Genomic DNA, 17,500 nt, shown 5'->3' with positions numbered 1-17,500 from the left:
CAGAGGTGACTCTTGGTCTTCCTTTCCTGGGTCGGTCCTCATGTGTGCCAGTTTCGTTGTAGCGCTTGATGGTTTTTGCGACTCCACTTGGGGACACATTTAAAGTTTTTGTAATTTTCCGGACTGACTGACCTTCATTTCTTAAAGTAATGATGGCCACTCGTTTTTCTTTAGTTAACTGATTGGTTCTTGCCATAATACGAATTTTAACAGTTGTCCAATAGGGCTGTCGGCTGTGTATTAACCTGACTTCTGCACAACACAACTGATGGTCCCAACCCCATTGATAAAGCAAGAAATTCCACTAATTAACCCTGATAAGGCACACCTGTGAAGTGGAAACCATTTCAGGTGACTACCTCTTGAAGCTCATGGAGAGAATGCCAAGAGTGTGCAAAGCAGTAATCAGAGCAAAGGGTGGCTATTTTGAAGAAACTAGAATATAAAACATGTTTTCAGTTATTTCACCTTTTTTTGTTAAGTACATAACTCCACATGTGTTCATTCATAGTTTTGATGCCTTCAGTGAGAATCTACAATGTAAATAGTCATGAAAATAAAGAAAACGCATTGAATGAGAAGGTGTGTCCAAACTTTTGGCCTGTACTGTATATACCGTTAATAATAATAATAATAATAATAGTAATAATAATACATTTTATTTATAGGCGTCTTTCAGGACACTCAAGGTCACCGTACAAAAGACAGTAATAAAGCAATCAATAAAACATGACAGTCAAAAAATAAAACATAAAACAGCAGTAAAGTGCAACAGATGGTAGACAGGTAGAGCTGACTATCATCTGCGTAGCAATGAAATTAAATGTTATATTTGCGGAAAATACTGCCAAGAGGGAGGAGGTAGATGATAAACAGGAGAGGTCCGAGCACAGAGCCTTGAGGTACACCGGAGGAGAGGAGAGGGGGACTGGTTGGGATGTAAATGTTTTCAGTTGAACCAACTGAGTACGGCCAGAGAGATATGATTTGATCTGTCAATGAGGATGGTGTGGGAGATTGTGTCAAGGGCCGCACTCAAATCGAGAAGGATGAGGATGGTGAGGAGTCCAGTGTCAGCAGCCATGAGGAGGTCATTGGTGATTTTGACAAGAGCTGTTTCAGTGCTGTTCATATAGGTTATTGAGAGAAAGGTGATCATGAACCTGAGATGCAACAACTTTTTCCAGAATTTTGGAGAGGAAAGGGAGATTAGAGATGGGACGAATGTTGTTGAAGTTATTGGGGTCAGCACCAAGTTTCTTGAGAATTGGAGTTACTGTAACAGATTTGAGAGCTGAGGGAACAATGCCAGAAGTGAGAGAAGAGTGGACAATAGCAGTTATTAGAGGGGTTAGAGAATGGACGGAGGCTCTGACCAGAGAGGTAGGGAGAGGATCAAGCTGACAGGTAGATGGCTTGGATTTGTGGATGAGATCCGATATGCCAGCAGCAGAGGAAAGTCTGAAGCTGGAGAGGGGGTGGGATAAGGGGATTTGGAAAGCTGGGAAGGTTGAGGTGGCCGAGATGTGAGAGGCTAGTTGCTGATGAATACTGTCAATCTTAGTGTTCAAAAATGCCACACCGGAATTGCAGAAGTCAGCTGAGTAGAAGTGGGGAGGGAGACAGTCTGGTGAGCGTAGTGTTTTGTTAACCAAGGTGAATAATGCTTGTGTGTTTCCATGGGCCAGTCTGATTAAATGTGCATAGTAGGTGGATTTTGCAACAGAGAGAGAGAGTCCTTATAGAAGAGAATGTGATTCATGAACATGTCCTTGTGAACAGTGAAACCAGTTTTTCTGTAGAGGCGTTCCAGTTGGCGACCTTTTGCTTTGAGCTGGCGGAGTTCGGGTGTAAACCAAGGTGCAGATTGAGTGAAGGAGACAGTCCGTGTTTTTAATTGAGCCAGAGTGTCCAGGAGGTTGTGGAGACCACTATTGTAGTGGGAGAGCAGTTCATCAGGAGTGGATGTGGGGATGATGCTAGGGAGATTGGCAATACCAGTGGCCAGTGCAGTTAAGTTGATGACCTTAATGTTACGGAATGAGATGGTGCGAGACAGTTTGGTTTTGGATAATTTGACATTAATAGTGAATGAAATAAGCATGTGGTCGGAGATGGGGAGATCAGCTGCAGAATTCTTGGAGCGAACACCCGAGCAGCAGATGAGGTCCAAAATATGACCTTTTGAGTGGGTGGGAAAATCAGTAAACCGCTGCAACCCAGAAGCTGTCCAAGCAAGAAATGAAGTCTTTGGTGAGGTGGTTATGAGCATTGTCTATGTGTATGTTAAAATCACCAAGCAGAATTATATTGGGGGAGAGGGAGGAAATTTGAGTGAGAAAAGCAGAGAATTCACTTATGAAGTCAGAGTTGGGCTTGGGTGGACGCTAAACAGTGGCAACTATGGTTGGAGATGGACCATTCAGTTTTATGGCAAGAGACTGGTATGCTGGCACAGAGACCGGCAAGACTTTCCACCTCCCCCACAGCCAGTGGCACGGGGCTGACAGGTGTAAACAAACCCAGGGGGAGTTGCTTCCTTTGCCCAAAAGTGAGCGGATGTTGAATAGTCCGAAGCGGACATCACTGTAGTTGCTCGTGTATGGAGTGTTAGCTGACCTGGCTAGGCTGGCTAGTACACCGTGGTCCACTCTCAGAATCAGAATCAGAATGCCTTTTATTGTCACTATACACATGTACAATGAGATTAAAAGCAGCTCCTACCCAGTGCAGACATGTATGTAAAATATAAAAATAAGATATAAAATTTAATAAATAGTGCAAAAAAAAAAAAGGGGGGGGGGGGGTGTAAGGTGCACAGTTCTACTGTGCTATATATACATATTTATGAAAAGAATAAATAAGGATTTTGTATATATTATATTATATACTATATTATTGCACATATTGAATATTGCACAGTATAAGTGATCAAAGCAGTGAGTGGCGAATATTGGACCATGAGAGTACTGATATTGCACAGTATACAGATATTGCCTAGTATTAACCTCACATTCAAAATGAAATATTGCACAGTGGGTGGATAGAGGGAAGTCCGGGGGTTGGGGGGGTTTGGCTATGAAGTCAGTGCATGTGTGAGTTCAGGGTGGTTATGGCTTTTGGAAAAAAACTGTTTTTGAGTCTGTTTGTCCTTGTACTGATGCACCTATAGCGCCTTCCTGAGGGCAGCAGGTCAAACAGGTCAAATCCAGGGTGGGAGCTGTCCTTGTTGATGTTCTTTGCCTTGCTGAGGCAGCGGGAGGTGTAAATGTCCATCAGGGAGGGAAGAGGGCAGCCGATGATCTTCTGTGCTGCCTTAACTACCCTCTGAAGCCTCTCCCTGTCTGCCATGGTGCAGCTGCCGTACCATACTGTAATACAGTGCGTCAGCAGGCTCTCGATGGACGAGCGGTAGAAGGTCAGCAGCAGGTTGGAGTCCAGGTTGTGCTTCCTGAGGACCCTCAGGAAGTGCAGCCGGTGCTGAGCCTTCTTGATGACCGCTGTGATGTTGTCTGTCCAGGAGATGTCAGCGGAGATGAGGACACAGAGAAACCGGAAGGTGTGGACCCTCTCCACACACTCGTCATTGATGTACAGGGGGACTAGGTCGGTGCTTTGCCTCCTGAAGTCGACAATGATCTCCTTGGTGTTCTTGGTGTTCAGAGCCAGGTTGTTCTCTGAGCACCAGGCTGTCAACTTCAGGACTTCCTCTCTGTAGGCTGCCTTGTCTCCCTTTGAGATGAGTCCGACTACTGTGGTATCGTCAGCAAACTTGACGATGAGGTTGTTGTTGTGGGCTGGACTGCAGTCGTGGGTGTAGAGGCAGTACAGGAGGGGGCTTAGCACACAGCCCTGTGGGGAGCCGGTACTCAACGTGCGAGTGGAGGAGAGGTGGGGGCCAAGTCTCACAGTCTGGGGCCGGTTGGTGAGAAAGTCCTTTATCCAGGCACATGTGAGAGGGGGGAGGCCGAGAGTGACCAGTTTATTTATGAGAATGTCAGGAATGATAGTATTGAAAGCTGAGCTGTAATCCACAAAGAGCATCCAGACGTAGCTCTGCCCCTGCTCCAGGTGGCTCAGCACAGAGTGGAGAGCTACGGTGATGGTGTCCTCTGTGGATCTGTTTGGGCGACAGGCGAACTGGTAGGGATCGAAGTCTGGGGAGAGATAGTCCTTGATGTGCTGGAGGACCAATCTCTCGAAGCACTTCATGATTTCCGGAGTGAGGGCCACAGGACAGTAATCATTTAGGCTAGTGATGGGAGACTTCTTCGGCACTGGGATGATTGAGGCTGATTTTAGGCAAGACGGGATAACTGCCTGGTCTAGGGAGAGATTGAAAATTCTGGTGAAGATGAGGGTGAGCTGGTGGGCACATGCTCTGAGCACCTTACCAGGTACTCTGTCAGGGCCGGCAGCCTTCATGGGGTTCACTGCCAGGAGCACCCGTCTGACATCACGCTCCCTTACAGTGAGTGGAGTAGTGCAGGAGCCAGGTGAGGGTGGGAGCAGGGCTGTAGCAGATGAGTGCTGCTGTTGTGATGTTTCAAAGTGGGCAAAGAAGCAATTTAGCTTCTCTGCCAGCGGCGCACTCAGGTCTTCTGTCGTCACAGCACAGCCTCGGTAGTTTATGATGTCTTGTATGCCCCGCCATACCTCCCGTGTATTGTTGCTGGACAGGTGGGACTCTATGCTCCTCTTATGGTCCGCCTTGGCTTTTTTAATTTCACTTTTTCAGATCGGCTTGAGCAGCCCTGTACAGAGCTCTGTCACCTGTCTCCTAGCGGAGTTTCTCGGTTGGCAGCAAGATGCAGACCAGATGGAGTTGATGGAAGAGGAGTCATCAATGTTGAAGCTCTGTCGGGATGTATCTCCAGCGAGGAAGATGAGCGACATCAGGGAAGAGCTGCAACACCGGTGATGGGACAGCCGAGTGGAGGCAAAGCCTCAGAAGCTCAGCAGCCGAGTATTGCTGGAGCAGGGATGTTGAGGAGTTAATCTGAAAGACCAGGGCAGTCCAGAAGAATATAGACCACACAGCCAATCTGTTGATCCACCTTCTGGCTCAGCAGTCGGATCCACAAAGCAGGAGCAGCCGGTCGAGGAGCGAGATCCAGGGCGTCATAGATAACGTTGACGTTAGGCTAGTAAAGCCTCCTGAATGTGGGATAATCCGATGTGATATGATGCTAGAATGTGAAATACAAGGAGCAGCATAGGTCGGGGGTGGAATGACCATCACAGAAGTAGAGATTGCAGTTAAATGAAGTTAATTAAAAAGCCAGAGAGCAGCAGCAGTGATTCACGCCAGCGTTCACTCAACCGGAACCCGTTATAGCAATGAAATACTACAACAGTGCCATGGCAAGGGGGACCCAGGACGCCAGGTCAGTAGGGGGATGTTATCATCCCCCCCACAATGCAAGACAGTGGATACAAACAGCGTCAATGAAAGAGCAACTGACCTGAGAAGGAAGATCGTGAGCAAATTGGAAACCTGGAGCCTCTGACGAGTCCTGAAGCTGAGTTGCCAAGTAACAGCAACAGTAATCCTGGAGATGCTCAGATACAAGATAAATATGGTACATAAGAACCAGTACCCCCCATGAAAGAGACGGTTAGAAGCCAAGATAAAGGCAACACGGAGAGAGGTTCACCAAATAGCAGAGCTTCACAGTGGTAATGTGGTGAATAAATGGATACCAGCTACAAGGCTGAAGAGATACACCAGAGAAGTAGAAGCCTGGAGAATAAACAGGATGTTCTCCACTGAACTAGCCAAGGTGCTCTCTCAGTGGCAGGGAAATAACAGCAGGTCAGACCGCTGAGATGGAAATATGGACATATGGGCATACTGGAAGGGCATATGGGAAAGAGAAGCATCATACAACACTGATGCCCAATGTCTAGTGGACCTAAGAGCTAGCCACAGCAGACAAGGCAGACATCCAGGAAAGAGTGTCAAAGATGAAGAGCTGGACAGCACCGGGCCCTGATATGATCCATACATACTGGCTGAAGAAGCTAACTGTACTCCATGAACGCCGAGCAGCACAGATGAACCAGCAGCTAAGGGATGGAGCCCACCCAGAATGGCGGACACAGGGCATGACAGTCCTGATCATGAAAGACCCCCAGAAGGGAACCATCCAACTACAAACCAATAACCTGTCTCTCCACAACATGGAAGCTCCTATCAGGCATCATAGCGGCCAAGATAACTAGGCATATGGGCCAATACATGAGCGAGGCACAGAAAGGAATTGGCAGTAACAGCAGAGGAGCCAAGCACCAGCTACTGGTAGACAGACCAATCGCCTGAGACTGCAAGAGCAGGAAGACCAACCTGTGCACCGCCTGGATTGACTTTAAGAAAGCCTTCAAGAAAGCCCACAACTCAATGCCACACACATGGATACTAGGATGTCTGGAACTATACAAGATCAACAGGACACTAACGGCCTTCATAAAGAACTCCATGGGAATGTGGAAGATGACGTTAGAGGCCAACTCAAAGCCAATTGCCCAAGTCAACATCAAATGTGGCATATACCAAGGGGATGCACTGTCACCACTGCTGTTCTGCATAGGCGTGAATTCCCTCAGTCAGATCATCAAGAACACTGGCTACGGATACCAATTCCAAAGTGGAGTAACAATTAGCCACCTGCTCTACATGGATGACATCAAGCTGTACACCAAGAATGAGTGAGAAATCAACTCACTGATCCACATCACCAGGCTTTACAGCATGGACACAGGGTTGTCATTCAGATTAGACAAGTGTGGCCAGATGGTATCAAAGAGGGGCAAGATGATCAGAACTGAAGGAGCTGACCAACCAGAGGGCAACATAGGAGATATCCAGGACAGCTACAAGTACCTTGGGATCCCACAGGCTAATGGAAATCATGAGGAGGCCGCAAGGAATTCGAACACAACCACCAGAGAGTAAGGCAAGTCCTGAGGAGTCAGCTGAATGGTCAGAACAAGGTCCGCTGGAGAATGCTGGACTGACGGACAGCACAGAGGCGGTGCTTCTCTGAGTACACTGTCCCAGCCTGCATCTTTCATCCTGCTACTATGTGCTGGACTATCTCAGGGGCTGATAGGTAGGTAGGTAGGTAGGTAGGTAGATAGATAGATAGATAGATAGATAGATAGATAGATAGATCTGTTTTTACTTAGTAGTGTCCTTGAGTCACTGTAATAACCCAGTGAATCACATTATGTAAGTAATTTTTTATTTCGAAGTATCTGTGGTTGTGTAAATCTACACTTAAAATGGTTTTAGTATTTACATTTTGGATGATACTGTATATGCCTTAGTTTTGATGTCTAATCCTTTGTTTTTTCCCTTTCATTGTTCTCTCCTGTCTGTATATGACTTATAAAAGGTGCCATGTGGTGTTTTATTATAAACAAACATTTCTGTCATAGTCAGTGTTTCTCGCCCAAACTCATTGTGTATGACTGAGATCTAATAAGTATTTTTAAATGTATTTCTTCCTTATAAAACATTGTCAAAGCAGAGTTTTCCTGTACATTTGAGCCCTGTATTGTTTACATCAAGTTCACTGGCTAGCAGTCTTGATCACTTAAATAGTGTAAAACCGTTGGCTGGAATCTGTACCTACATAAAAACATGTGTCAGTTGCAATAATAGTAACTGTTATAAATGGCCTGGGTTTATGGGGTTTATGGAATCATGGAATTGGTATAGATAGAAAAAGATATAATACGTATATATCCACAATCCAAAGAGATAAAAAATATCATCAATATCAATATTCACAACAAAATTCCAACTAAATCAGGCCAAACTGATGGTCAGAGGGACATTTTTAAGTAAAAGTTGTACTAGATAGACAAGATGCCTGAAGATGACCAAAATCCTAACAAGGAATTATTCTTTGATCATTAATGTCTAAACCATAGACTGTTTATAAAATGAACAACACATCTCCACTTCCTCCCACTGTACCAAAATGAAGCCAAAATATCCCAGATACAGGTACTGCCACTGGAGACATCAATTCAAGCCAGAGTCTGTGCAGTCGCTATCAGGAGGTGGAGCTGCTGTATTGAGTACCTGCCCAAGACAGTGATCATGAGCAAACCGATTGACACACTCCCAACAAACCAAACTTATCAGAAAAGCAAATACTCCGTCAGTGCATCCATCAGTGTGATAAGAACTTCCTAAAATGACAGAAACCATCACTGGGAAAAATGTATTTGACTGGACAGGCAGGGGCACCCCTAGAAGTGTTTTCATAGGGGTGGCCAGTGAAAATCTTGGGGTGGCACACCGAAACCAAAGGCAGGTGAAGCCAAAGCCATCATAGAGGCCTAACAGTAGCAGGCTGAAAAGATTTTTTGTTAATCCAGTGCATCAGCTGTAGAAGACAATTCAGGAATCTGAGTAGAAAAATCAGTATTTTAAAATTATTAAAATCAGCATTTTGCAAACTTTATTGCGACAGTACACAGTTTCATGACAAATGTTCTCCTTGTGGTCCCTAACAGCTGGTTGCATACGTGGAGAGCAGTTACTGTGATGAGTGTGTATGTGTGTGTCTCAGGCCAGCAGCAGCTCTGACTCTCTGGATGGACCTTGCGTAGATTATGCTAAAAGCTATGATGCAGTCGTCTTCGATGTGCTGAAGGTGACTCCTGAGGAGTTTGCAGTGAGTATGCTTCAAATGTCATTCATTATTTGTGTCCTTACCTGGAAGACCCAAGTGTACAAATAAAATACTTTCTCAGCAATGTCAAGGAGAGAAAGAGTATTTTAAAAGTTGTTTTAAAGTAAAGGTATTTTCTAAACTAAACCAACAGTTTAAGAACCACTGCTTTAAAAGATATGTAATTAAAAAGTTGGAAACACTTTATATTAAGGTACTGTAATAAGCGTTAATTAATGCTTAATAAGCACCAATTAACCCGTTAATGAGCACTTGTAAGATGTTTACCATTAATAAGACTATATAAGTGTTAATTATAGCAAAATTTCCACAGTTATTATTGCATATAGGAGCATTATAAGCACTTAATAGAAACTTGATAACAGTTTATAAAGCTATCTTAAATATTAAAGGAGCAATAAGCGAAATTCATCATTTCTAGATTGAAGGAATTAAAAAATTGCTATGTGAAGAACTAGAGGTGTAATTTCATCTGGAGTATAGCTTGACCTCACACACCCTCTCTCTGTGTTGATCTCCAGCCCCTTGTTTACAAGCCGGTCCGGCTGCGCGTTCATGTACAGTACAGGCCAAAAGTTTGGACACACCTTCTCATTCAATGCGTTTTCTTTATTTTCATGACTATTTACATTGTAGATTCTCACTGAAGGCATCAAAACTATGAATGAACACATGTGGAGTTATGTACTTAACAAAAAAAGGTGAAATAATTGAAAACATGTTTTATATTCTAGTTTCTTCAAAATAGCCACCCTTTGCTCTGATTACTGCTTTGCACACTCTTGGCATTCTCTCCATGAGCTTCAAGAGGTAGTCACCTGAAATGGTTTCCACTTCACAGGTGTGCCTTATCAGGGTTAATTAGTGGAATTTCTTGCTTTATCAATGGGGTTGGGACCATCAGTTGTGTTGTGCAGAAGTCAGGTTAATACACAGCCGACAGCCCTATTGGACAACTGTTAAAATTCATATTATGGCAAGAACCAATCAGCTAACTAAAGAAAAATGAGTGGCCATCATTACTTTAAGAAATGAAGGTCAGTCAGTCCGGAAAATTGCAAAAACTTTAAATGTGTCCCCAAGTGGAGTCGCAAAAACCATCAAGCGCTACAACGAAACTGGCACACATGAGGACCGACCCAGGAAAGGAAGACCAAGAGTCACCTCTGCTTCTGAGGATAAGTTCATCCGAGTCACCAGCCTCAGAAATGGCAAGTTAACAGCCGCTCAGATCAGAGACCAGATGAATGCCACACAGAGTTCTAGCAGCAGACCCATCTCTAGAACAACTGTTAAGAGGAGACTGTGCCAATCAGGCCTTCATGGTCAAATAGCTGCTAGGAAACCACTGCTAAGGAGAGGCAACAAGCAGAAGAGATTTGTTTGGGCCAAGAAACACAAGGAATGGACATTAGACCAGTGGAAATCTGTGCTTTGGTCTGATGAGTCCAAATTTGAGATCTTTGGTTCCAACTGCCGTGTCTTTGTGAGACGCAGAAAAGGTGAACGGATGGATTCCACATGCCTGGTTCCCACTGTGAAGCATGGAGGAGGAGGTGTGATGGTGTGGGGGTGTTTTGCTGGTGACACTGTTGGGGATTTATTCAAAATTGAAGGCACACTGAACCAGCATGGCTACCACAGCATCCTGCAGCGACATGCCATCCCATCGGGTTTGCGTTTAGTTGGACGATCATTTATTTTTCAACAGGACAATGACCCCAAACACACCTCCAGGCTGTGTAAGGGCTATTTGACCAAGAAGGAGAGTGATGGAGTGCTGCGGCAGATGACCTGGCCTCCACAGTCACCGGACCTGAACCCAATCGAGATGGTTTGGGGTGAGCTGGACCGCAGAGTGAAGGCAAAGGGGCCAACAAGTGCTAAACACCTCTGGGAACTCCTTCAAGACTGTTGGAAAACCATTTCAGGTGACTACCTCTTGAAGCTCATGGAGAGAATGCCAAGAGTGTGCAAAGCAGTAATCAGAGCAAAGGGTGGCTATTTTGAAGAAACTAGAATATAAAACATGTTTTCAGTTATTTCACCTTTTTTTGTTAAGTACATAACTCCACATGTGTTCATTCATAGTTTTGATGCCTTCAGTGAGAATCTACAATGTAAATAGTCATGAAAATAAAGAAAACGCATTGAATGAGAAGGTGTGTCCAAACTTTTGGCCTGTACTGTACGTTCATGTGAATCCCCCCCCTCCTCCTCCTCCTCTCGGAGTCCTTGGCCCTCCCTCCCTATAAAAGGCTACAGTTGGTGAGCAATGGCAGTGTGTATTTTCGAAATGAAATGGCAGAGAGCGGAACATCTACCTGAAGACGACCAGGATCTGACATTACCTCTAAAGAAACAACGGTTGTTGGCGAAGAAGTTGTCGGATAAAGAAAGGGACAGAACTCGGATTAACATTGGCCTTGAATTTCCAAGGTGGAGAGCACTGCAAGAGCTAAAGGGGCTACAATCTGACTCGGAGCTAGCTCTTCTTCTCCTGGACAGGTACAACATAAAGTCAAATGTCTGTTTTAATTAGTGTTACAGTAACATTAGGCACATGTCACTATGTCGATTCAATTAAATTTAACGTTACAATCATAGCATGGGTTAATGTCCGGAGCTTGAATTATTAGCGACTTGGTCCCAGCAATGGGTCAGGCGTTTCGGTTGTGTTAGGTGAGTAGCCCGGCAGCCCAGCTAACATATGCAATTAGCATTGTAAAATGTAGACCGGCGGGCAGCCTGGCGGCTGTGTTTAGCTATTCCCCTGCCTACTTCAATGATGATGGTCCCTGTAATAAATGCAATATATTGCTGAAATGGAGGTGAGGCTCAGTGACTAGAAGAGCTGGTAGAAGCGCTCCATAGCTGCTAGCTACTCCATTAGCCGTAGTAGCTCTAGTGCTAACTCTGGGAGCTAACGCTAACATTCCTTTCTTCTCCGTGAGCCCGCCAGGCTCCACGCTAGAGCTCGCCGGAGCCAAGAAGAAGGCTCCCGGAACGTTAGCATGGCAGCCGACTGGTGCTAACGCTAATGTCCCCATGCTTCTCGGCTCCGACTCACTGAGCCTGGCGGAGAAGCGTGGGAACGTTAGCACTAATGGGCTGCCATGCTAACGTTTTAACTCTTCTCCGTGAGACTGCGAGCCCGGCTCACGGCTCAGTTGGAGTTGGAGCGTTAGCGTGGTAGCCGAGTAGTGCTAAAGCTAACAGGAAAGCAGGGAAATAGCTAAACACAGCAGAGACCGAGAGTGAGTGAAAGACATTGATAATTGCTAAACTAAGCTGGCTGTTTAGGTTTTATTTCCTTGCCCCTGTGGTGAGTGAATCTGCCTGCAGTGAAAGCTGGGCTAACCGGTGCTTCCTCCTCACGCTCCACTTCACTCAGCTGCTAACACAGCCAGTTAGCCTCCGCTAGCTTCCCAGCTAGCGGCTCTCCGTTTGGATCCAACCGGAGCACCGAGCCCCGGTTTGTTATTCAGGTTAATGTGGGAAGAAGCAGCGGGTATATCGGGCAGCTGAGTGAAGTGGAGCCTGCAGAAGAAACACCGGGACCGTCTGGATGTGATAGACCGTGGAGATGCTGCGGTACTTGTCTCGCTGGCACAGATGAGGCGGGGGTGGGGGGGTGGGGGGTGGAGAGCAGAGGTAGAGGGAGGAGTGGCTCATGACACACTTTGTTTTGCTCTACAGGCAGTGCAGAACAGCGAACCTAGCGGTTAAACGATTTCGCTTATTGCCCCTTTAATTAATAAGATGTCTATTAACATTAATTATGATTTATAAGGGTTAATTATAGAACAATAACCACATTTATTATTGGTTTATAAGACACTATAAAACCCTATCAAACAGTGTCGTATAAAGGTTGATAATTTATTAATATGCTCTCAGGGCTCGAAACAAACGGTGTCCCGATGTCCCGGGGACTATAAAAATTGCTACTGGGACACAAAGATGATGTGTCTGGGACAACTCCAGGACAGAAAAAATAAAAAAAAGTCAAAGCAATATCGAAACGGTTATTTACAACATCATTACATATGGGTATCTAAACGTTGCTTTTGTCGCTTGAATAATTTCAATAAAAACTTATGAACAGCAAAAATACAGTGGCTTTTGCTGCACTTGATCTGGCTCCACACGCGCGTGCATGCACACACACAGAACTCAATTCGCTGCATGACGGTCACGCTGGGTGCCACTCGCCAGCCATGCTTGCCCCTCCTCATCAGAGCACAGAACCTAACAATGCTGAGATGGTTGAATAAACTGATGCAAGCCCCTCCAGTGCCGCTCCAGTTGGAGTAGGATGCGACACTTGGCTTGGGGACTCTGAAGACGATGTTTCATCTGTTTCTGCCGCTGTGGTAAGTTAGATTGTTAAAGTAGGCTATAGGCTAACATTAGCTTGTTGATTTTTAGCTAGTTCTAGTTCTTTGCGATAGCTAACACTACCAACTCAGCTAATCATATACATGATGGCCTTACAAAGTTATAAGATGTGACTGTGTGTTCTAAATTTTGATGTTTATGATAATGACGGTAACGTTACAGTTAATCAGAAGAGGTGTAACAGTTACTCGGTTCATTCATTCAATAATTAGGCTAGGAACTTTAGCTACAGTGATGAAGGTCATGCTTGAACTAGCAGCCAGTCATGTTTCTAATTTCCTACAGGTAAGCTGAGTATAATGAACACCCAGATAACAGTAGTATGTGTTAGCAGAACCTTAGTGTGTAACTGTGACACTCAGAGACATTGACTTTGACTGCGATTAAAAGAGTGTGTGTGTGTGTGTGTGTGTGTGTGTGTCACGGCTTGTGGAGGGTGCCGCTAGAAATAGCTTCGGTAGCTAAGTGCATTGCTAATGACATTCTGTGTGAGTTAAAGTGAGTGAAATGTGTGTGAAGATGCATATGGTTGAGATACAAGAGTGACAGTAAATTGTGTGAAGCAGGATGAGCAGAGTGAATGTGTTAGGAGCATCAATGAGCTATGTGTTATATTGGGCAGGCTAATGGATATAGGCTGTGTCATGTTCATGCTAGTCTGAGTGGGCGGAAGTTCGCTGCAGAGATCAGCCTCTCACCCATCAACGAGCCACCTGCTGAAGTCCCGCTCTACCACCTCCGGTTGTGTAGCAGTTTTCAACCGTTTTCAACACGTCCTTTACTAACTTTTGCAGTGTTTGATCTTGCGGGGATGTAGCCATTTTTCTGCCATGGTTCGCGTCCTGTAGGTGATATTTTTGTGGGCGTGTTACACCAAAACCTGTTTCCCCCTGGCAATATTTTTGCAAGCGCACCGTTGCTGTGGCACCGCCCAGAACGATTGTGATTGGTTGAAAGAAGTGCAAGCAGCCGGGGTGTTTTTTTCTCCAATCTCAAAGTGAGAGTTGGCCCAGCCAGACCTTTCTTTTCTTGAGAAAGGTCTGGTGAGTGAGACTATTTTCATGCTACCTCCTGCTGATTTGCTAACGCCACAGCCTGACTTCATTCCTCTCCGTCAGTAAGGTTAAAGGAGCATTTCATACATTTTGGCAATTGAAGTTTGTATCAGGCTCAGTGTGTAAGTGTTTCACTCTTGTGAAACCATTGTGAGAGTAATTCAGTACTAGGCTATGGATTAAAAACAAGGGAAGTTAGATTAAATGTGTTTATGGGTTTAATTCTGAGCCTTCTCTTTCAGAAGGATGGACTGACATTGCAGATGGTGTCTGATGGACTGCAGAAGATGACTCTGGCTCTTGTAGCCATGCAGGTAAACAAAATAAACTCCCTTGAGAGGAATTAATATGCTACAGTGTATGTTTAGCAATCGTGACAGTAAAAGTTTTTTTCTTCTGTATTTCAGACAGTCCCAGGTCAGCATCTGAATCAGTTCCTGGATGAAGTGGGACCTTTTCCCGGAAACACCTTCTCTGGTGTAAAACTCAACAGGAAACAAGTGGATGATGATGACTTCCACAAAGTGAAAGATAAACTAATCAATGGCTTCTGTGACAACCTCACCACGTGGCTTGGCAATCTTGATATGGGTGTCTTGAAGTCCGCTGCCACCATGTTTGGCCTGAAGACATCACTGACCAGGCCACCTTTGGGCTGGCCGATGTTAAGACTTTTGTCACTGACTTTCAGAAAACTGATGGATTACAGGGAGCTTTGTCAATCTAAGTAACAAAACTTTTGAAAAGCCAAATGAACTCAGATCTGTCTTTTTTTTTTAACTCAACTATTAGGGTTTCCAATCCTTTTTTCCTGTTTTTGACAATAGTGGTTGCATTAAAATATGAAAAGGAAATATGTCCTTATGTTGTGTTTTCACCACCATTGGTAGGTGTTTGAACTTAAACATTTAAGCAGATTGATTCAGAGTTAGCTGTTAAGCAGCTAACTCTGAATCAATCTGCTCAAATGTTTAAGTTCAAATAACTCATGTTTGTCTTAGTATGTCATTTTGAAGAAATGAGATTCCCATGATCCTTTGCTAAAGAAAATAATAACATACTAGAGTGAAAAGAACGCATCAGAGTTCTTTAATGTTGAAATAATAATTGATATCTGGATGTTGCAATAGGTGCATAATTAATAGAATTATTAACTTCAGTGAGTGCATAATAAAGAGTTTATGAACGTCAACAAGACACTGTTCCCACTTTAGATCCAGTAGCTGCAAAGCTGCATTATGAGCTGTTAATAAATGCATATTAATAATTTATTAACCTTTATACGACACTGTTCCCACTTTAGATCCAGTAGCTGCAAAGATGCATTATGAGCTGTTAATAAGTGCATATTAATAGTTTATTAACCTTTATACAACACTGTTCCCACTTTAGATCTGGTAGCTGCAAAGGATCATTATTTACTATTAATAAGTGCATAATTAAGCATTTATTAACCATAATATGGCATTTATATTAACTTCTTATTAATGTTAATAAACAACTTATTAATTTCATCTTATAGGGTCTTATAGTGTCTTATAAACCAGTAATAAATGAGGTTATTATTCTACAATTAACCCTTATAAATTTTAATTAATGTAAATAGATATCTTATTAATATTTAGTATAGGTTTATAAACTGTTACCAAAGTGCTTATAATGCTCCTATAAGCAATAATAACTCAGTCAGTTATGCTCTAATAAACACTTAGTCTAGTGTTATTAATGTTAAAAAGCATCTTATACCATCTTATAAGTGCTCATTAACTGTTAATTAACTGCTTATTAAGCACTAATTAGCGCTTATTACAGTATCTTAATACAAAGTGTTACCAAAACATTTTTGTCAAGGTTGTACGACAGCACAAATTGCAGAAGGGCTGGGTGGAGTGGAATATAGATGCTCAACAAATGGAAAGATCAGATTGATAGTTTATATTATTGGACGGATTTGGCACTATTTCAGTCAAAATTCTACATTTCATATGACAGCACCATTTGCTCTGTAATACACTTAGGAACATTTTTGCAAAAAAGTTAAAAAGGATGCTGTGGTGCACAGGATAAAGAGCTAGGGAAATCCAACATCTCCTGCATAAACGGCAGAATATGGAGTTCTGACCAGCCAGTCTGATGTGTGTGTGGTGGTGTATGGCTTCAGTTTGAAACAGCCTTGTGTTCCTAACATGTGATTTAATGAAGGTAAACACAGTGAACAGTGTATGTAACGGCACTGCACTCTGTTGTGGCACTTCTTAAATCCCAGTGCCTTGAGATGTCTGCAGAGGTTGAATGAACTGAAGGAGAAACTTTTTGTATTGTAGAAAGCAGCTGTTAACAACAGATACTGGAAGAATCACTCATCTTCATTTAGAGGGAAATTCAGACAGATTCACCAGCATCCTAAAATGAACCATGTTAAATGTGCATTTAAAAAAAAGACAAAAAACAATTAACGGGATGGAAGGTATTCAGCTGAAATACTTTCTTAATATTTTAATTGTTATTATTCCTCCATATTAGCTTCAAATATTGTGTCTGCTATAGTGACAAATAGAGAAAGTGCAGCTTTAGGTGCTTCCAATAAAGCTTAAACATTTAATCAAGATGTTTGTTAATTTACAGTATTTGATATTTGATCTTGAGCAGTTATTTCCAGCCCAGCATTTCCACTTATGACCAATAATAATGATAATAATAAAAATAATAATTATTACATATTATTATTATTATAATAAGTATATGTACCATTTCTTTAATGTCCTTTATGTTGGAAGATGATACGGATTTCTTTCTTGTTATGTCAGAGCCAGATCACTCTGATGGATGCACCAGTCTTCAAAATGATACATCCAGAGGTAAGCCTGACCCATGTTGTCAAGTGATTAGTCTCCTGAGTATCATTACCACTTAGAACTGTCAACACCACATTTTCATCTTATAGGAAACCCATAGCTCCAGCTGTGGTGTACTGCTTGAGGAGTTCATTTCTGGTAGTTCATGTCGTTTCTCCGTAAACAGGTCTGTTTGTCTGTTCATTATTCTGACAAAACAACAAAGGTTCTCGATGAACTTCAGAGGACAACAGTAATCTGTTTTTATTATATATATATATATATATATATATATATATATATATATATATATATATATATATATACACATATACATATATATAAATTTATATATACAGTACAGGCCAAAAGTTTGGACACACCTTCTCATTCAATGCGTTTTCTTTATTTTCATGACTATTTACATTGTAGATTCTCACTGAAGGCATCAAAACTATGAATGAACACATGTGGAATTATGTACTTAACAAAAAAAGGTGAA

The 17,500-nt window shown here is 43.0% G+C and overlaps 1 protein-coding gene across 7 annotated transcripts in view; it reads left to right on the top strand.

Moving 5' to 3' along the window:
- The window catches only part of LOC117269845 (ras-specific guanine nucleotide-releasing factor RalGPS1), a 345,328-nt gene that overhangs the window by 31,910 nt on the left and 295,918 nt on the right, over positions 1–17,500 (top strand). For 6 of the 7 annotated variants that reach the window (XR_013488122.1, XR_013488120.1, XR_013488121.1 and 3 more), the window contains 2 exons: positions 8,586–8,690; positions 16,972–17,022. Coding sequence is in view for 4 of the 7 variants with exons in the window: in XM_078161979.1 (XP_078018105.1) it covers positions 8,586–8,690; positions 16,972–17,022 (156 nt within the window). In the remaining 3 variants the exon portion in view is untranslated. The remainder of the gene's footprint in view (positions 1–8,585; positions 8,691–16,971; positions 17,023–17,500) is intronic. The other variant, XM_078161981.1, reaches the window with a different exon arrangement.

The sequence above is a fragment of the Epinephelus lanceolatus genome, chromosome 19, assembly GCF_041903045.1.
Source record: "Epinephelus lanceolatus isolate andai-2023 chromosome 19, ASM4190304v1, whole genome shotgun sequence".
Lineage (NCBI taxonomy): Eukaryota > Metazoa > Chordata > Actinopteri > Perciformes > Serranidae > Epinephelus > Epinephelus lanceolatus.
This window is presented reverse-complemented; position numbering and strand designations above follow the sequence as displayed.